This window comes from Nipponia nippon, unplaced genomic scaffold, assembly GCF_047370975.1.
Source record: "Nipponia nippon isolate SJK-2023a ecotype South Korea unplaced genomic scaffold, ASM4737097v1 scaffold_25, whole genome shotgun sequence".
In the NCBI taxonomy this organism is placed as follows: Eukaryota; Metazoa; Chordata; class Aves; order Pelecaniformes; family Threskiornithidae; genus Nipponia; species Nipponia nippon.
In genome coordinates this window covers 490123-511160 of record NW_028262342.1, presented here as the reverse complement: position 1 = coordinate 511160, position 21038 = coordinate 490123, and the positions used below count along the sequence as shown (strand labels likewise).

Here is a 21038-nt window from a genome sequence, read left to right as displayed (position 1 = left end):
ATTTTTTAAATCTGTCTGTATAAGAGTTGAAATATTGCTGCTGCTTTGAAGGCTGGCAAGAAAACACTCACAGTGGGATGGAAAAATATTTCCTCCTTGTATTTTATAGTCTTATAAATCTCCAGTGTCTTTTCCATCCACAGTGCGGAGGCTGTGATGTTCAGTCACGACACTCAAATTAATGCAGAGACCTGCACTTTCTGTGCCCCCGTGCCACCCAACCCATGGTAATGTTAAAGTGTAATCTGTCCCCATCCCTTTTCTTTTCAAAGGGCCAGAATGCACAAAAGCTGGTTTTGAGCATAGGTTAAACATTTGCATGAAGTGAAGGAGCAATCTTTTGTTTTGCCTGGACTACTGAGCTAGCTGTGAATTGCAAAGCAATCTTTGGCCAGCACAGCGGGATTCAAAGCAGAAAATGTACCTCTTTTTGCTGGAAATCGGTACTTGTCCCAGCCTGGGAACTGTAGAGAAAAGAAAATGGCTGTTGTGTTCTAGCAAGGCAGCCTGCATTGTTTTTGAAGTAGCCCTTATTTATTTGAATTTCACTAAGGTGCCTCCAATTTCTGAGGCTTTGTGGAAAAACCCCACTTTGCTGGTAGTGCCCTTTCCATGGAAAATGGTTCTCAGCCAGCTGTACCAACACCGAAGTGGGAGGAAGAGGAGGAGAATTGCTGGAGAAGGGGTAGAACAAAAAACATTGGGCTGGATGCTTCTTCCCCTTCTGTGTTGTCTGCCTTGGCCAGGGCACTTCCACCTGGGGTTTGCAGATAATTGCTCCCTCCCTCAGAGTTAGGGCATGGGTGGCTGCAGAGTGCCTGGGTAGGTGCTTTTTGGAGGTCTTGAGTATCCTTGAATGACAGAAGCAGGAACAGTGTAGCTCTAAGGACCCTCCGGGGTTTGCCAGATGGATGCCAAAGTTAATTAGTCAGCTTTACAAGCTACTGGAGGTGCTGGACTGGGTAAAGCAGTGCCCTGTTGTCAAGGATAACCATGCCAATGTGTTCTCTTCTCACTTTCTATAGCTCCGTTCCATTATTGCAAACAAATGCTTATAAGTAAATACATCCCCTTCCACCCTCAAACCAGTGGTCCCGAGGGGCGTGCTGGGACTATGATGGAAGTGCCCCATGGCCATGGCAGTACTTGCACTTTGCCTGTCCCCCTTCTGCAGCCAGTTTTGGGCGGGTGGCAGGAGCGAGCTGCTGGGGGGTGATGGGTGGATGTCCTGTGTGACAAGCCCCCGAGTCATCTTTGGGCTGCTGCCCAGCCACACGGGACAGGCTTGGAGCAGGGGATATCTGCTAAATGCCGCCAATCATAATCCAAAGAGGCATATCCCAAGCACCAAAAATTTTGGAAGTGGGACCGTAAATATCTGTCGTCACAAGGTGACAGAGTGATGAGACATGCACTAACCACGCTCCTTTGGGCCTCGGGTGGCTGGTACTCGGATGTGAATGGACACGCTTGGGTGGTGTCCAGGGGGTTCCCAGGCATCTGGGGCCCTGGGAGGATGGGAAAGAGCTGAGCTGGCCACGGGTTCCGGGGCATCACGTGCACTCTGTGGCTGGCACCAGACGGTCCCTTGGGTGCTGGGCTCCGCTGAGGGATGGGTGCTGGATGCGGGAGCGAGACACACTGTGGGAGGCAGCATTGCCTGGCTGCTGGAGCAGGGCTGTGCCACCAGGGACCCATTTCTCACCCCTACACAGCGTCCTGGGACAAGTTGCCTTTCACCGCCCGGCTGTGAGGTTCTGCGGACTTGTTTGTAAAGGGCTCCTCGGTCCCTGCTGGAAGCACTATGCAAGGCTGAGAGGACACGGCCGTCTGGAAGCATGCCCCATCCCTCTCACCAGTTCTCCCACAGCATCCAAGCGCCCTGATGAGCCTGGCTCTACTCTGCAGGGACAGAGCCCCGAGTTATTTTCTCTTAACGAGACCACTTTATCTCTTGTATGGAAGGAATGTTTGGGAGATTTTTTCCTCTTTAATGAGGAAGTGTTACAAGAGGCACATAACACAGCTAAATACCACTGGTGGCCATCAGAAAGGAAGCACTGGGAACAGAAATAAAGCAACAATTAGTAAAGTAAAGTAAAATAGCAATATCACAAAACCCTCACTGTCAGAAGTAGACCATGCATTGCTGAATGGTAAGGAGCGTCATCTGCAAAAGCTGCACATAGTAAGGAAGGATGTTCTTGTGCATTTCATGTTTGCACCTCTGTGATTTGATATTTCAAGACAAACCCAGTGCTTTAACATCTGAAAATGTGAGCCTTTATGAGCTGCTGATAGTCTCATCTGGCACATCTTAGAATCAGTCAGCATTCCCCTCTGGTCCTAATATCTCGTGAACACACATATAATCCATGAGGCTGAGACTGGCTTGGAGGCCTGGGAGTCTGTGGGAGGTATTGGTCTGCTGACAGGGCCAGGAGAGAGTATCCTTTGAGACATCAAATGCCTTGGTGCCCAGCAAGAGCAGGTCTGTAAGCAGTACTATGGGCCCTGGCCGCAAACCAGGTTTTCTCACAGATGCTGTAATCTGCAGGGCAAACACCCCAACTATATGCACAAGCACTGTTAAAGTATGGGCTGCATTAACGATGGAAAATCTGACCCAGCTGAGAAGAAATTCCTGCAGCAATGACCGTAACATATGGCTCCTCTGTGCTGTCTGCCCAGTGTAACCACCAACCTACCATGCTTCCAGGAGCCACGTCATGCTGGTAGGAATCACACTTGCTAGCCTCTGGCTGGACTTTTTACATCGCTAAAGCTTATTCTTAGTCTGTGAAGGACGGGGGCAGGGCAGTGGCAGGAGCAGGGACGCCGGGGTTGTGATTCACTCACTGGCTGTGTCATGAAGTGTCTGGGTGACCTTGCCCCCCGTCATTGCTGTAACACACAGAATCCAACTGCTCTGGGTCAATATCTGTCTCCAGATCCAGTCCTGCCCGCTTGGGATGCAGGAGCAGATCCTGCAGAGCCCCTGGTTATGGCTGGGTGCACGGTGCTCCCGGGAGCAGGTGAGTCAAGTGCTCCCCAGGGACTCAGCCCTCTCCCCAGCTCCTACAGGCACACAGCAGGAGGTGGTGTTGCCTACGGGGTGTTTCAGACCTTGGAAGTTCATGTGGCCTCTATATTTACACAAACATATAAACACATGCGGCATCCAAGCTGTGTCCTGAAATGCTATTTCCACTCTCCAGCAGTTACAGAGGAAGCAAAGGGGCTTGTGCTTATCTTCACATTATTTTGAGATTCCCTTGCAAAGGGATCACAGCAGCTTTCCGCCTGGAGCTGCTGGTGTGCTGTGAGTCTGGGTGCAGGAGGTGTGCTTTGCACACTCCTCTGCTGGCCTTGTGAAACAGATTTCATGGAAGTCTATGCAGAAGTGCATTTTGGAGTGCAGAATAAATTGACTCTTGAACAGAAAGCGCTGCTCATCTTTAACGGTGGAACCCCTTCTGCCCTGCATATGTTAGCCCCTGTGCCAAGCTCATCATATTCCCCAAACGTGTCTGTTCATACCTAACCCTGACCTTTGCTGTAGCATCAGGCTATGTGCACAAAAGGAGTGCAGACACAGATCTCTTTACCTCCAGCCAGCTGCACATTCCAGTTCTTTGAGTTCATTCTCTTATTCAGATTAATCCTAGTGTCCATCCGCTGTATGTTGTAGCAACAAAGACTGATGTCCTGCCAAAGGCTCCGTACTGCCCAGAAGTCTAATAACCAAGCCCAAGCTGTCCCATGTAACCTCAGCCACCTTTCAGTGGCTTGGGTAGCCTGCCTCTATAGTCAACAAGGCCAAATTAGCAAACATATCCACGCTGTTGAGGACTCCAGATCTTTCTGTTAGATTATGAAGGCTTGGATGCGCCAGATCAGCTCTTTCTCCAATGCAGAGACACTAATTGAAGCCCATTCACAGCAACTGGCCACCAGAGCTGGAGGAGGATCAGTCTGCCTTCCCTGAGGCAGGTGTAACTCCATGGCTGGAAGTGGGACCACTCCTGCAAATGCAGGATCGCATCTTAGCTTGCAGCATGGCCCTGCCCATGGATTGTACACCATTCAGCCCAGTTTACTTACAGTGATTATCTGCATGACCTGGAAACAATTCAATGGTCCTCTTGTGGGGATCCTCCTCCTCAGGGCTCATGTCTTCTGCCTCCCATTGGTTGGACATCTTGAAGAAGCTGCTGCAGCTTCCATAGGCACAGCACTGGTAGGCATAAGGTACCTCGAGGACTCTGCAAAGGGGTAGAGCAGAACTTTCAGGTGCGTCACCTCCATGACCTGACTCTACATTGCTTTGCACTTTTTGCTTAATTTCCACATATGACGAAAGCCAGTCTATCAGGTGATGGTTACATTGGAGCAGGACTTTGCTCTGGTGAAGGACTCCATGCAGGACAGAGTGTGGACCCAAGTCACCCCATGGTGTCTCTGCACTGCCCCACTTTTGGTGCTTAAGACACTGTCTGTCCATAGGATATTGTCAAACACCAGGTTTGGAAACTGCACTAAAGTTTCTGGATAATTCCTAAAAACCTTTCTGCAGTTCTCCCTAGGCTGAATTAGCCTCTCTTTCCCATGCCCACTGGCCATATGCCACGTGCATGTGGAGTCTTCATTTATTACCCCAAGGCCATTTTTTGCTTTCTTTTGTTCAAGGTAAGAAGCTTTCCGAGATCTTGAGCAAGTGCAAGGTCCCCCTTGCTTGTTGCTGAAGGTCAGAAAGGCACCTCCAAACTCCAGTTCCATGAGCGTGGCTCACCCCTGCCAGCTCAGGCAGGGAAATCTCAGGTCTCTCAAGTTAGCAAGTTATTTCAATATGTCTGATTTCTACTTGAAAGTAGAATTGTTAGTTGTTAATTATAGCATGTATTACAAGGTTAATTAAACAGCAGCTGAACATCATCTGGATGAAATACCAGGCTATCAGTCAACAGCTGCATTTTCTTCAAAGACGGCAAACTCCTGCTTCTTTGCTGGAAGTCAGGAAGACTGCTGATGAAGGCAAAGGAACCTCAGGTTTTCCAGACAATTAAGGTCTTCTGACAAGATCAGTAAATATGGTGAAACTCTGTATTCTAAAAGTATGCTTTTGTTTTAAGTTCCCAAACATTTCTGGCTGAGCCCTGGGAGGCTATGGAAACTCTTTATACAAGCTTGCTTCCTGTTATAAGCTCCAAATTAAATCCTATTATTGAAAGGTGGTAGGGAGGTACAGATCATCCCAGGATGGCTAAGAACTGTTCTCAGATGATTCCGCCAGACATATGCCCCAAGAATAAGACTATTTAATGGCAGTACCCCAAAACTGAGGAAATGTTAATGGGTCCATTGCCTGGTGTGGTTCAATGAACCACTCCTGCAGACTCAGTCTCTCTGGTACAAATCCAAACGAGCTCCACAGATGGCAATGGAATTAGTTCAGAGGAGGAATGCCCCTAGAAGTGCTGAACTTGACACACTCTGCACAAAGAACTGCCATCTTGGGTGTGGAAAGCCCTCCAGAAGCTTCTGGGATCCCCTGCTGTTTGGAAACCAATCATGCAGCAGATCCCAGCTATGATGAATCAAAAAAGTCAGACAAGAAAGCCCTGCAGGCACTACTGCTGAGGCAGACACTTTTCATTGGACCTGAGCTATTAAGCCCAATGTTGGTGCAGTGGCCTGTGGCCCCAGCAGTGGGTGTCTAAATTTGAGAAGCTCCAGCCTTGGGAACCCGTACTGGATGACTGGGAGCATCAGCTCATGCATCCTTGGCTCCAAGGGAACTACCTAGGAGACCCAAGCAAAAGGTGGCTTCACCTTAGGGTAATTGCAGTCATCTGGACCATGGGCCCCTCAGCCTGAGGGCAGGTGCCATGCTGGAGACCTACCACTAAGGTAGGGTCAGGAGAGCCAGAGCCTGCAGTGCAGCACTGCACTCCAAGCCTTTTGCAGCCTCGTCTTGCTCAGTTTGACCCCTTCAGGCTCCTCATTAATCCATAGCAGACAAGACACGGCCACACAAACAGAGTTTACTGAAGGAAAGCTGGATGTCATTAGCTAGGACTGGCTTCTGGGAATGTTTTCCACTGAAAGGAGCCCTGAGCTGGGCCTGCTCCATGCTTTCCACTTGTGTGTGTGTTTGGGGTGGGGGCGGTGGGCCTGGGAGCTCATGACTGCTTTCCCATGGAAGACTTTAAAAGATGAGGTGCGTTAGCAGCAGATGAATCTTCCTCAACCTATTGGCCTGAAAGGATGGAGGAAAGCATGAGATGATAAACAAGGAAAGCAGGAGGCTGATTGCTGTAAGCAAATACAGGCTGTGCTGAGCGCCAGAAGTGAAAGAGCCAACACCATCAGTACCTCATTTTGGGGAAGCTCTCCTTGGTGAAGGGCTCGGAGAGAGCTGGGTTGCCTTGGAGCTTCAGATGGGTCAGTCCACCCAAACCATCCAGAGGCAGTGTGACCAGCCGGTTATCAGTCAAGTCCCTGATGAACGGAAAGCAGAGAGGGAGACCATGGTCAGGGTTTTGCTGCTAGTGGTATCTCAGCCGAACAGAGGCTTGGAGAACCATGCTGCCTGGCCTGATGTGATGAAATGGGGCTGGGTGCTGCATGGAGACCAGGATCTTCTGGAGATAAATGGATTGATACTGCAGTCCCTGGGGGAAATGATGGGCAGGGGTTAATGCCCATGCTTAAAGCTTGGGTGGTATTTACCTCCCTGTGCACATATCTGCCCCATGCATCTCTGTCCTGGTTTCGGCTGACATAGTGTTAATTTTCTTCCCAGTAGCTGGTATAGTGCTGTGCTTTGGATTTACTATGGGAATAATGTTGATAACAGACTGATGCTTTAGTTGATGCTGAGCGGTGCTTACACTGGTCAAGGACTTTTCAGCTTCCCGTGCTCTGCCCGGTGCACAAGAAGCTGGGAGGGGGCACAGCCAGGGGGGCTGGCCCAGACTGGCCACAGGGCTATTCCATACCCTATGGCGTCATGCCCAGTATAGAAACTGGGGGAGTTGGCTGGGAGGGGGGGACCGCTGCTCGGGGCTGGGCTGGGCATTGGTCAGCAGGTGGTGAGCAATTGCATTGTGCATCACTTATTTTGTATATTCTATTATTATTATTATTATTATTATTATTATTATTATTATTATTATTATTATTATTATTATTATATCTTTCTTTGCCATCTTATTAAACTGTCTTTATCTCGACCCATGGGTTTTACTTTTTTCCCGATTCTTTCTCCCATCCCACGTCGGGGGGGAGGTGACCCTGTGGCTGTGTGGTGCTTAGCTGCCGACTGAGGTTAAATCACGACAACCTCTTCCCCCACCACTTCCCCCGTAACAGGGCAGGTATGATTGCAGCTCCCAGCTCCTAAAACACCCAAGAGTCTTAGTGAGGGGGCTGAGGACTGGGGACACTTCCAGAGCCTGCGATGACTCTTGCTGATTTTTGGTCTATCATGCTGATTTTTCATAAAGGTATCGAAGGCAGGTATGATAGCATCAGAAAGTGGAGGTACTGGCTTAAGTATTCAGAGTGAAAGCATCTTGAAGATGGCCCCTTCTGCACTCTCATCATCCCTCTAATATTGATAGGAAACCTTGGGATTTGGTCTGCCCATGTCAGTGCTGAGACAAGCACCTCAGCACTGCACCCTTCTGATATCTAAATGCCAGGTGTCCCCGTAGCCTGGGGAGTCAGTCTGAGTCCTCAGGTACCTCTTGTCCATGGCCCACTGTGAAAGAAATATCATTGCAACTTACAGCTTGGTGAGCGAGTGCAGGGTCACAAAGGCTTCAGGGTGAATAAACTGGATGTAATTCCAGCTCAGGTCTCTGCAAGGCAAGGACATGCCAGTAAGAGGGGTGCAGAGCAGGACAGTGAAGCTGCTGACACCGGCCTGGGCAAGGGGTTCGATGCGAGCAAATGTGGGATCTGTAGCCCCTTGGTTGGCAGCAAGTTCTGTCTCATTGCAGCTCCCTGGAGACAAATGCATTTGGGTCTATGTATGCGTGGTTTCTAACAGAGGGCACAAGAGTTTGCCTTGCTGGAGCTCCTCTGCCGAGACCAATGGGAAAGGTTCCTTTTTGGGTTCATTTCTGTAATTGGAGCTTTAATGCTAACATGCTAAACCTCAGAGCATTAGATAGGTTATGCCTTAGTGCCAGAGCATCCCTGGTTCGTCACACTGCTGGGTGCCCAGGCAAGGGCAAATAGGGTCAGGAGCTGCGTGGAAGGCAAACCAAGGTCATCTTAGAGTGTCTCCTGTCACGTACAGTTGGCTTGGTTTTGGGAAGGATTCCCTGAGGCTCCTCAATAAGCTCTGCTTCCATCTGAGCTAGAGGGCTCATCTCCCTCTGTCATCAGCAGAGAGGAACCTGCACATCAAGAAGCATTTCTTCTCCTAAGGCTGACTACACGAGCAAGATCCTACCTATATCTACATCTCTCCAGCTCTGAAGGGAGCCAGGGGTGCCTGCCCAGATGTGTGCGCCTCACTGCAGAAGGCTAAAGTTGGGTGAGTTGAATCCTTCCCACAGGGACCCAGAACATACCCAAAGGCAATGCTAGAGCTTACACCTTCAGCTGTATGTTTGCGTGACTATGGTGTGGCAGCAGCATGCTCGTATTTGCATGCTGGTCTGTAGTGTTACATGTAATACCTGAGTGTTCCTGGGCAGTTATAAACACGGTGTACATGACACTCATGGGATCTCTAGGAATGCTGGCCTATTAAATGACACTCAGATTGCTGCACTATGGGAAAAAGCTTTTATGCGATTCAGTTCATTTCCTAGCAGAACAGTAAATAAAGACCATCAGCACTCGGATGGCTCTTGCCACATGTCACAGGGAGAATCATGCCCTGCGCAACCTTACTAGCTTCTCAAAGGTGCCAAGCACTTAAGTGGGCTGTCTACTGCAAAGTCACTATGTGTGTATGATATGTGCACCCTTGTGTGCACTTAATATGTCTAACACATGCTTTTGAGTTGTGGGGAGGCAGTCCCAAATCAAATGTTATACATGGATGTTCCACCAGTGCATGGCCCAGGACTAGCATGTGTAAGGACAGGAGCGCTAGAGTTCATACACACCGTGGTAAATCCCTGCCACGAGTCCATGTCTGCATGGGCATTTAGGAGGCAGTAATGTGTGCTGTGCAACACATGAGTTGCAACGTGTGCTTAGAGCGTGCGGTGTGGAGTGTCCACACACCTGGCAGGTAATGAGGTTACTTACAGGGTGTGTCTGCACGCAAAAGGGAAGCCAGGGAGAAGGTTTGTGCCCTGTCCTTTTGTAAAGGGAAGTGGAAGAGGGACTGGACAGCAAAGCTTCCCGGCAGAGGCAGAGGGAGTGGGGTTGGGAAACTCCACATCAGCCTGGCTGGGTGCTCACGGTTCCCCTTCCCCCAGCAAAAAGCCCAGTCATTCCCCCTGCCAGACAAGACTTACATGGAGCGCAGGGCCATCAGCTGCACAAAGGTGTCCGCTCTGATTTCATGGATCCTGTTGTGCTGGAGACCACTGGAAAAACAGAAACTGGTTTGAGAAAATAGCTGAAAACGGTGTTCATGTTTTGTAGGGATCTTTGTCCCATGGCAGCAGATGCAAACTGTCACGGTGGAAGTTGTCATTTGAGCTTGGGAGACCTACTCTTATTTCAAGGGGTAAACAGGATAAACAACAAAACAGCTCAAAGCCACTCTCCCCTATGGGCAGCTCCAGGGCTCAGACAACCTCTCCTTTTGATGCCATCATGGCACAGTAAAGTGTCATTGATGTGTAGTGGTTAAAGGTGGCCCATTATCTCCAAAGACACACTGATTTCCCCCTCTGCTCCACCGTGAGCCTGCAAACACTTCCTCCAGAGCAAAAGAGGAGAGCTTGGATCTGGTAGGTCAGCAAACAGCTCTGTGAGACCCTTCAGGAAGGACTGTACGGTGCTGCCCTTTGCCTTGGTGATGACGAAGGGGGTTTGAGGGCTGAAGGCATCTCAGCTTTTCATGAAGTATCCTGATGTCTTGCTGAACCCACCATCCCCATCCTGCACATGTATTTTCATGAAGTGCCCCAGCGCCTGCACACCTGCCTTCCAGCAGCCTCCTGCGCTCCCTGGGGTAGGGGAAGGCGCAGGGTAAGAGCTGACATGGTGTTTGCTGACTGACCTATACACTCCCCAGGCCCCTTGAGAGACGTCCAGAACTGATCCAAGACTCCACTTTGTGGGAAACATTCACAGTTTTTCAGTTTTCTTTTCCCTTTTGGTGAATATTTTTAAAAATTCCTGCAAAATGCCCATCATGAATTCCCAGACCTGCAGAAGTGGTCTCCTTGATGGGTGACCTTTGGCAAGGGGAGACAGCTACTGCCTAGTGCTCTACCTACAACAACTGCCCAGGGCGTTTGTTGGGTAGCTAACCTGCCTTTAGATTCAGAAATGATCTTGACTCGTCTCACGCAAGGATCTGCACATGATGGCTGTAATGTCTCAGCTGGTATTTGGCCACACATTCATGTTTCAGAGACAGGGGCTTGAGGCTTTCATATCTGCCCTACTGCTGGTTTCTCAATGCCCCATGCAGCCAAGAAGGCATTGCTCCTACTTCTAGCTAAGATTTCAAGTGAGGGCCATGGGAAGCTCTGTGCACAAATTTGAGGGTCTCACTGAGTGGGAGAGGTGGAGCTTGGGAAGAAGGGGTATTGGAGCAAGCTAGTGAGAAATACTTCAAGGATGTTTAGCTGCGAGGGACCACCTGTGTGTTGCAGGTGAAAACCTGCACATTGGCAGTTACAGCAGAGCGACTGGCAGACCTAAGTTGTTTGCATGCCAGGCTGTACCACCAGACTTGTTTCCAACCTATTTCCCAGCAGGAATGCTGATGCCTGGTGGGGGTGGGGCTGATAGGATAACTTTGGGCTTAAGGGACCAAATACTAATTTTGTAAGAAACTGTTAATTTAAGACGCAGTCAGTCTGACTTAAGTAGTCTGAAAGAGGGATTTACTGTGCTTTTATGTTAATGTTAAGTCTGAATTTGGCATATTATAAAATGTTGTAAGAAGAAATTTAGCCACGATGCGTGAAACTACGGGTTTGGAATTCTGAAAGTTTGTCCTTTTTTTGATGTCTTTTCTATTTTTTCAAACATTTTCCTGGGGGCACTTTAGATAAAAATACACCCAGCTCTAGCTCTGTCCTCAGAGCTCCCGAAGAAGCAGCAAGGGCCATGTAACTCTTGTTTTCATGTGATTTCACGCAGTGTCCTAATGTCTGGATTTGCTAAGACTGGATGAGCTGCTCTGGCCATCCAGGCTGGGGTGCTGCAGAGAGCAGGGACAACCCCTCCAATGTATTTTTGTGGGGATGCTGCTCCCACACATCTATTCTTCCAGGCTGCAGAATTCTATAAAAAGACATGGAGTCTATTATTCTATTTTTTTCTTGAAGAGGCCAAGAACTTCTGTTAGATTTGAATTGTAGGGCCAGGTCTCCAGACACTTTGAACTGAACATGAATAACTGTTTCAGAGCAGGCCCAGAGGAGGCCCAATTCAAGTGCTACACATGAGGAAAGCATCAATCTTCTCTACGGAGGGGCTAGCCCTGAGCAGCGTGGATAAGAGCTGCTTTGTGCCCATGGGATGGGACCCCTCCTTGAAGCAGAAGACATTTATGGTATAGATAAACCCCATTCTTGATTAGCTCATAGTGGGACTTGAGTTAGTGAAGTAAAATTCAGTGCTGTCACATCCCACTTCTGTTTGCTGTGGCTGGGACCTCTGAAAAGACGTGAGTGAATTCAGCTCCTATGTACGGGGGATGTGTTTTTATTCTGTATTTGCACGAGGGTGAAGAGTGGAGCTGTGGTCCATTTGCAGTCCAAATAGTGAGTTGTAACGCTCAGCTTTCCCAGTGCTTGGTGAAGGTTGAGTTTTGTGTGTGGGAACTGCCTCTCTCCCTGAAACAGCCTTTCCCCCCAGGCCATGGTGCAAGCGAGGGCATCTCTTTACTCACAGCTCCTCCAGCCGCTGACACCGGTGGAAACTGGGCAGATCTTCGATGTGGTTGTGTGACAGTTCTCTGCAGGGGAAGGACCAGTACAGTAATGTTAGGAGAGCAAAAGTGAGTGCCCTAAGCCCTCCCTTGGAAAGCAAGTATTGCTGGAGAGGGGGATGACCTGACTTCCATTTTGCACATCTGCAGAGAGCAGTAACCCCAGGCGAGGGGGATCTCCACTCTGCACATACCTGACGCTTGCTCTGAGCGTCTCTGTGCAAGGCAAGGATTGCTTGGTGGCTTACCCACTCATCCAGCCCCAGCCCGGCTCCCTCTAGCACAAGCCGTGGACTGACGGAGCTGCTTCTACAGCTGGGGTGGGCTTTTCCTCCCCAGCCCCAAGTCAGCTGTGAAACGCATCCGTGCCAGCTTCTGCTGTGCACAGCCTTGGTTTTCTGTGGGCAAAGCAGTGTTTGTGTTTGTGCCAGAGCTCCCGTCCTGCTGTTGTGGATGAGGGAGCTCACAAAAGCTGAAGCTGTGCTTGCAGAGCCTGGGGAGGTTCTGGCCAGCAGAGCAGCCAGCCAGCTGCCTTGCCCCCTCCCTGGCCCAGCAAACCCAACTGCCCATTGCCTGCTCCCCATTCAGCCTCTCCTGTCTTCTTCCCCGGGTTAGGGAAGGGGTTGCGGCACTGGCAGGGATTTGGTACAGGACATTACAGACTGCGAAAACCTCTGGTCCCCGTTCTTTCAAGTGCTATGACTTGAAAGCAATTCCCAGCAAAATCCTGTTCCCACTGCTTCATGGCCTGGTGTCATGTCAGCGTCCAGGGTAGGGTGACTTGGTAGTCAGAGGAAAACCTATCCTGGCACAGCTTAAGGTGGATTTTCTTAAAACTGAAATGGGCTGGGTAAGGAGTAATGCTTAAAATCAGCTCTTTCCCCCACAAGCAGGGGCTGGATTTGTGGTTGTTCCCAGGAAATTTGCCTCAGGGTAAAGTTTTGTATGTGGCCTCTCTGCTGACTTTCCAAACTCAGTTTCCATCTTTCTGCCAATAAGTTGCTGCTAAAACATTTCAATTATTTATTTTTTTGCCAACCCCCTCTACGCCAGTTTTCCATGGTGGGGGGGGGAGGAGGGAGGGAAAAGCAAGCAAAAGTTTTGTGCTTGGCTCGAGATATTGTCACCCAGTATGGAGAAAGAGCTATAGCATCAGTCACTTTTCCCTGGTCCCTATGTCAATCCACTGGGCTTGACACGGCAGTGGCTTAGCTAGACAGTGATGGAGGGAGAATGCAGCCCCAGGAGTTATTTCTGGTTCCTCCAGAGTGAGGGTAACCAGATGCAGCCCAGTATCTACAGCAGAGCAGCCTCAGTCACTGGTGCTGTGTTGTGGACACACCAGGATGAAGGTACTGGTGGCATCAAGGGAATTTAGCTCTGCTCAGGGAGGTTTCATCTGTTTCTGCTTGAGAGGAAAGACAAATCTGTGCCCTGAGCAGAAGCCCTGGACAAAAGCAGCAGGACGATGTCAGGTTGACACCAAGCTCAAGCTCGGCAAGGCTGCCCTGCTCGGCTGTGCTGGGCTCAGTGCCCGTGCACAAACCGGCGTTGCAGCACGGCCGTGAGCCTCACACCCCTGTGGTGGCTCTTCCAGCCCCCGTGCAAGATGTCTGCAGAGAATCTGCAGTGTGGTGTGAGCAGTAGGAGGCCAGAAATGCAGCATTAACTGTATCATCTGTGTTCAGATGTGTCACAGTCGTAACATCAACCTGACGAACTGCCAAGGGGCTGGCAAAGTGGGGGAAAGCAGCGAGAACAGCCACTAGCTCTGCAGGGACAGAAGGCCAACACATTTCAAAGGCAAGAGAGATGTAAACAGGCACAAACATTGGCCCACATACCCTCTCTCCAAACTCAGAAAGCAATGCAATTAATGTCATCAAAATTAACTGGGAAAGAGGAACAAGGAACAAGAAACGAGGAACGAGGAACAAGGTGGGGTGTCCCAATAAAACTCTCCCACAAGGAGGGGGCAGGCGTGAAGAACAGGCTCTGCTGCAAAGGTTTACAGTCTGATAACTTGCAAACATAAACAGAGTGCTTGGGACCTTACAGCTTGGGCCATTCCAAAGGCTACACTTTGGTGGCAAGATGTCCATTGAATTGGTCCAGATGTCTCAAGATGAGAGATCTTCCCTACAGAGACAGCTGGAGCCAAAATGCTGTGATCTGCTAAGTTACAAATTGTGTTCTTTTATTTTTATGTTTTTCTCTTGTTTCCAATTTCTGTGATCAAGAATTCACTCCTGTTGCTTTCCTGGAACAAACTTGTTTTCATTTTCAGCTTGCTTGTATAAAGACTGATGAGAGGCAAGCCTCCTGCTTGCCCTAAGGCTGCAAACTTGTATAAATCTGGCTCATGACTCATTTCCTGAGGAGGTCTTCGACTGCAGACGAAGTTGGGGATCTCAGGAACGAGGGGTGTGACTCCTGAGAAGATGCAGGAGTCTTTCTGAGAGGCTGATTTCATCATGTACTAAGTTAAAGAAGAAAGCACATCCCCTCCACTCGGCATCGTTCAGTGCCTTGCCAAGCAGGTAGAGCCAAAGCAACTTAGAGACACTTAGCAAAACCCTGATCTGCCACTGCTGCACCATGTGAGGGGCTGTGGCCGTGTGGCCTCGCAGGTCTCCATCAGGTCAGGCCTGTCCCCTCCTGGGATGTGAACAGGATCCTTCCTCCAGATGATGGCACTTGCTGGAGCTCCAACTGCAGTAAGCCAGCGTTGGGCCAGAGCGTTGTGTGCATGTGATTTACCCCTGGCTTTTGTGCCGTGTATAGCTAGGAGCTCTCAAATGCTGCTGCCATTCTTACCCACTGCCCTTTGCACCCTCTCTACCCTCCTTGCATGGGGCAGACACTTCCCACTGGTGCAGAGCAAGGAGGAGGCAAATGTGCATGTGCCTTATTGCTTGCAGCCTTGAGTCCAGAGCATCACGCTGGGATGAAGCAAGCAAGTTGAAGAACATGCAGAGCTTAAGGTAGTGCCCAAGAAGGTGGTGTTTACTGCATGCAAAAGGTAATGGGAACAAGAACCACAGGATGGTCTTACATAGATGGTCCCCTCCCTGAGCTAGACAAGAAGAAAGCCCGGTTTCTGATGACACTTTTCTAAAGACCAGGCAGGACAGAGAAACATGTTACTTACAGGACTCGGAGGCTGGGCAGCTGCTGGCACATCCCTCTGGGGAGTAAATGGATGCCTGCCCGGGTCAAAGTCCTAGAGGAGTAGAGGAGAGAGAAGAAATGGTGTTACTGAGAGCCAGCACACAGACTCCGTGGCCCACAAGCCCAGCTACCAGTCCCAGATGGTGGCAGGAGAGACAATATTAATGGGATAATGAAATACCAGGGGAGAAACAAAAACTGACTTGGACACAGGCACTGCTGCTGGACCTGGTAAAGGTGAATGTGCCTATAAGAAATTCTGGGGTGCTGCTGAGTACTGAATTCACTGCTGTCCTTGGCCACATCGAGGGCAGGTGGCAGTGCCCTCCGTGGCATGCTCTGCCATCCCAGTTCCCCACTGTCCAGGCTGGTGATCCCCCTGGAGCCATGACAGCCTCAGAAATCCATGTATGGGGACGGATGGCGTGTCACACTCCGGGGCCGGGGTGCTCAGCTGTGCTCCCAGTTTGGGTACAGCGTGTGGACCAGTGCCCTAGAGAGGAGAACCGTGGGTGGCCAGAGAGAGAGCATGTCCTCCAAGCTCCTGCTCTCCTGGGTCTGGTGGTGTGAGGATGGGACCAGACCAGTCCCAGGAGCCCCCAGCCTGGGTGGCAGATGTTTCCTGCGCTGCGCTGCGCTGCACTGCACTGCCAGTGCTGGTCCCAGGACAGGCACAGACACTGGGTCTCAGCAGACCACGCTGAAGCACTGCACCCAAAGGCTCATTCCTTCACAGATGCAGAAGGGAAGGAAGGAAAAAAAATTAAAAAAAGATTGGAGCACACTGAACAGTACCGAGAGAGCAACTCACAGAGAGGAAAGCTGCTTTCAGGAGCCACAAGGGTGAAACGAAGCAGAGAGGTGAGTGACCAGGGAGAGGCAGAGCTGAAGGCAACCAACTGCACAGCACTGTGAAAGCTGTCCTCGCTGAAACAGCCTGGACCGCCTTGAAGGAGGAAGAGCACAAATAGCAGGGTAAAAGGGAGAGAGTTGCCACTCACAAAACTTCTAGGCTGGTGGTGCCTTTAAGGTCGGGGAATTCTCTGATGTCTGTTGCACCATTGAGTGACCTGCAGAGAAATGAGGGTGAAATGAGGTGGACAGAGGACCTGGAAGCAAGTGCAGCTGCCCAAGGTCCCAGACCCATCTGCCATGGTGGCAAATCTGCTTCCTCATGCCCAAACGTGGTGATCAGAGACCCAGATCCAAAGGTGCCTCGCTCATCAGCATGCCACTGCCAGCTGCGTGGTGGAGCAGATGTCTCACGCAGTGCAGATACAGTGAGCCAGAGTTGGGCATTTCTATGCAAGGAGGCTTGACAAGCTCAGACCCTCCCCCAACCACTAACATTCTTGGCACGATCTCTGCCCAAATTAAATAAAAAAACCCCAAACAATTACCATGGAGAATGTAAGCAGGGCATCCCACCCAAGCATCCCAGAGTCTATGCATTTGGAGCTGAAGAATGCATGGGTATTTGAAGGATTTATTTTATTTGCCCGAGCGTGTGCTCCTGCAGCAAGAGGCTGGGTGAGGCTTATAGAGATTTTGAGGTTGCCTCTGCCTCAATATTTAGTGCTGTGCCACAACAGGTTAGCTGAAAAGCCAGCCAGTCCAGGCCAGCCAATGTGGAGCAGCCATTCTAGTCCAGATGGTGCCCACCACATGGTGGTGGCCCTGGAGCTGGCTTAGGGCCATACATGTGAAAGAAGCATTGTCACCACTGGCTGCCCAGTAGGATTATTTGTGCAATGGTGTTGGTGTTATGGGACACGTGTTCCTCTGCTTCTCCATCTTGTAGAGGAAGGCAGATGCCTTCAGTGGCCTTGTGTTTGGGCAACTACACAACAGTGCAGGGCTTGCTTGAGCAGCATGCAGCAAATGTGGTGGCACTTGTGAGTGAGGTCTTTGCTGTTGCTGATGCAGCTGTGGAGACCCTAGAAGACTGCAGTGCCTGTCAGCTAGGTGGGCAGGAGGAATGAATTGCTCCCTCAAAAATGCCCTTCTCAAAATTATTCTTCCTCAGCAGAAAACATCTGCAGCATCTACTCTTTGGCTCACTGCCTTTGGGGTTGGCCAGAAGAGTGGCCTCACAATCTTCTATTGGCACAAGGGCTCTAGAAAAGAGGAAGGGAGAAGGCCACTAAGGTGTCCAGCTCACAGGGCTTAGAGCTTGGATGTGTTACCTCTCTGAGGATGTTCTTCGCGAACTTACAGAGTGTGGAGCTTTGGCAAGTACTGGAAAGCAGACTGTCCAACAAACTGGATGGGATTGTCGTAAAAATGGCTGCAAAGGAAACGAGTAACTGGTCAGATTCTGCTGTGCATGAAGAGAAGATGCTATTACAGGTCAAGAGCCTTGGAGCAACTATAAGTTACTTACATAGTAAGCTATGTAGGAGGTGCTGGCTATCCTGTGAGGAACCCTTGTTTTCCAGATAACCCCAGGCTCTCCCACTAGCCTGTTTTGGCTGAACATTGGTACAACTGATGTCTTCTGTGGCTCTGAAAGGGCCCTTTAGCGTGCTGCTGAACCAGGCAGGCTAGAAAGATGCAAAGCCCTTCTTCAACCCTGCTATAGTGCTGTAACCCCGCTGGGAAACACCTTGCACTAGATGACACCTCCTCTGATCTTACATATCCACAGCACCAGCATCTTTCCTAGTTGTCACAGCCAGTGGAGAGAAGTGAACTCTTTTAGGATCCAACTAGCTTTAGGAGGAGTTGAATCACCTCCTACAAGAAGCACTTTCCCCTCACTGACTGTGAAAGACTTTAGATGGGCAGATCCAATGGAGACATGAGTATTCTGGATGTGTCCCCCTCCCACATCACTCCAAGGATGGTGCCCAAGGAAGATGGGAAGGAGGCTGGTTTCTTTTGACTGAAGCAGTGACTGTTTTCACCCAGTGTCACCATGGCTTTCCAGACGTTGGTATTTCTATAACTTAAGTCCCAGACTGGCCAAGCAGAGCTTTTGTCACTTGCCATGATTTCCAATATCAGTGTGGTTCAGGGAAGAACTGTCCACAAATCTCTACCTGTGTCAGAGGGGAAATGAGCTGACAACTGCGTGTATTTATCTGCAGAACTTCATGTCCATGGGTCTGGGGTAGACACCCAATGATCTGGTGTCCCAGCTCCCCGACATGTATAGCTACTGCTGTAGCTGCATAGCAGCTTTTCTAAACACAAAGAATAAACACAGGCAGATGTCAACCAGTGCTTAGATCATCCTGTTATGCACAGCAAGATTTCCATGCAGACCACCCATATATTGTTCCTTCGTTGTTATCAGCCTGTACTGCAGCAAAGTTCAGCTGCAGGGAAAGGAGAACCCATGGCAAAAAACCTGAGGCGTAGCTGAGAAGGAGCTAATTTCAGCCTGCGTTGACCCATATACAACAAATGTCAAAATGCGGTCATGCTGACAACTGTCAGAAATCCCAACCAAAGACATCAGGCAATGCCCCTTTCTGGGGGATACAAGGATTTCGGAAATATTGTTTAATTTTCTTACATTGTTTGGAGGAGGGGATTCCCAACAAATGCATTCTCTGGAATAGCTTTGATGTTGTTGTTATGAAAACCGCTGTTGGGAGAAACAAATATCTTGGTGTTAATGGATGAGAAAGGCTTGGAGACACCTTCTTTCCTCAACACTTTTAAAGGCAGAGAGCCTTCAAAACACATAAAATAGGAGGTGTAGGCTCTGTTCCAGCTGTAGCATCATCCCAGCAAGTGAACAAGGTCTGCCCTTTGGCAAGACAAAGCCCTCATTCTGCTGCATTTACTCTGTGTATAGCTTGGTGCTCCATACATCACTCCACTGAACCCACCAAGAATTCAAGGACTTAAGGATTAACACTTTACAGGTCAGGAAAGAGGAGCAAACGAAACGCACTTATTTTATACCCTCCAGGAATTACAGTTAATATGGATGGTCTCCATTATAGCTCCACAGCTGTTAACCAGAGTGCAGCCTACCATGAATTATTGGCCCATGTGGCTTCAAAGTATTTGTAGATCTAGCTGTGATATTTTTGGTTAAGCTTGAGAAAATTGCTATCAGCAAACTTTTGCAGCAGAAGAGAGCTCTGTGGCCACAGTCTGATCTGTACTTCAAAGGCAGCCACGGGATCCTGTGTCCAGGAGCAAGACCAGGCTCTGGGTGATGCCCAGGTCGTTTAATAGCAGAGGAGTCTGCGTGAGTGATGACTGTGTGAAATTTGCCTCTAATTTAGTGACGGGCATTTCAAAAGCCATCTCAAAGTGAATTAAGGATCTTCTCATTTTGAATGTCAGAGTAATGATGCTATCTAGTCTAATTCTTCCAGTAAAGGAAAAGAGTAATACCAGATTTTTACTCCAAGCCTCCCAGAAGCACCAAAGCAGTTGCTTTTGTCCCACCCCAGCCTGTCACCAGTGTGACACAATCTTAGGGTCCACAGGAACTATGGATCCACATCAACTCAACTCGATGCCATCTTGGGCCACTTCTGCCTTCCTGGGTGTTAAGTGGGATGGTTTCCCATTTTTAGTGTCTCCCAGGCTGACTGGTTAGAGGAGAGAGAGCTAACCACTAAAATAGTCATAAACTTTTGTAATTCCCTATTATAAATTTGTCCTAAGGGAGATCAAACAGTTTCTGTGCATCAGAGGAGGTGGCACAGGGCCTGCAGAAGCCATGGCCTCACAATAACACAGATAACTCCATGGTTGTGGTCCCAAGCTGGGGAATGGACATTAGAAGTAGCTGGAGATCAGATGGACTTTGAGTTCATCAGATGCCACATGAGAATGAAGAGCTGCAGGAAGAACCTGCTCCGAGCCTGATGGGGGATCTCCCACTCCCCTCCACCAGCTGTGGTGCAGAGGCTGATGGCGAGGTGATTAGAGCTGATGGAAATCGAGGGGATAAAATGCTTTTATGTGCATGGTAGAGAGGGCTGGGAAAGATGAAAGAAAGGCTTGGACTGAGTGGTCTCCCCAAGTCAGAGCACATGCGACACTTTATTGGTCGCTCTCTGTTGGGGAATGCTTTTAAAAAGGAATAAATAGAGAATCTCACAGCTCCTGCAGTCGGCCCAGCGTCCTGATAGCCCCAGGGAATTCCAGCAGCTCATTGTAGTTTAGATCCCTGAAAGACAGAGAAGGGAAAAACATTCATTAACATGACTGTAGGAACTCAACCGAGTGTATCTGTGCTTTGAAGGCATGGAAACTTGGTTGTTAAGCATGGGAGACAGGTTTTTCCTACTGCGCTGATCCAGCCACTGCCTGGAAACAAAATCTCATGCATTCCTGCAGCAGGAATATTCCCCGCTAGGAGCACTGTCAGGCGAGAGCCAGTCCAAGCCATGGCTGCTGCCATCTGGACTCCTTCCTGCCAAGCCCCTCAGTTCCCGGCATTGGACTGTGGTGCTGCTTCGCATCTCCGGAGTGCCCCGTCCCCCTCTCCCAGGCACTCAGCCCCAGGGGCTTTGGCCATTTTCCCTGCCTTTCCAGGTCAAAATGGGATGTTATGAAGGATGAGAAACACAAGAGCAGCTTCAGTTGTGTGGCCCCCATGAAAGGGCTTTCTCTGGGCCCCCTCGCCCTGCGGTGCAGAGGGGATCAGGGGACTGTTCCCTTGGTGCTTGTCCTGGGGACGACAGATCTCCTTGCCGGTGGGACATGCTGTGACTGGGACCAGTGGGAAGAGCGGGCTATGGGAAGGCCTAGGTATTCTTCTGGTGGTTGGGCTGAACCCCACATTGGAAACTGTGAGCCAAAGGTGGGA

The 21038-nt window shown here is 49.7% G+C and overlaps 1 protein-coding gene across 1 annotated transcript in view; it reads right to left on the bottom strand.

Annotated features, from left to right (window-relative positions):
- LGR6 (leucine rich repeat containing G protein-coupled receptor 6) overlaps positions 1–21038 on the bottom strand; it is a 149553-nt gene that overhangs the window by 6030 nt on the left and 122485 nt on the right. Inside the window, exons 7-16 of the mRNA XM_009463305.2 lie at positions 20328–20396; positions 18777–18848; positions 17472–17543; positions 16258–16326; positions 15237–15308; positions 12047–12112; positions 9486–9557; positions 7794–7865; positions 6376–6501; positions 4105–4265 (exon numbers count right to left, since the gene is read on the bottom strand). Of these exons, the coding sequence (XP_009461580.2) occupies positions 4105–4265; positions 6376–6501; positions 7794–7865; positions 9486–9557; positions 12047–12112; positions 15237–15308; positions 16258–16326; positions 17472–17543; positions 18777–18848; positions 20328–20396 (851 nt within the window). The remainder of the gene's footprint in view (positions 1–4104; positions 4266–6375; positions 6502–7793; positions 7866–9485; positions 9558–12046; positions 12113–15236; positions 15309–16257; positions 16327–17471; positions 17544–18776; positions 18849–20327; positions 20397–21038) is intronic.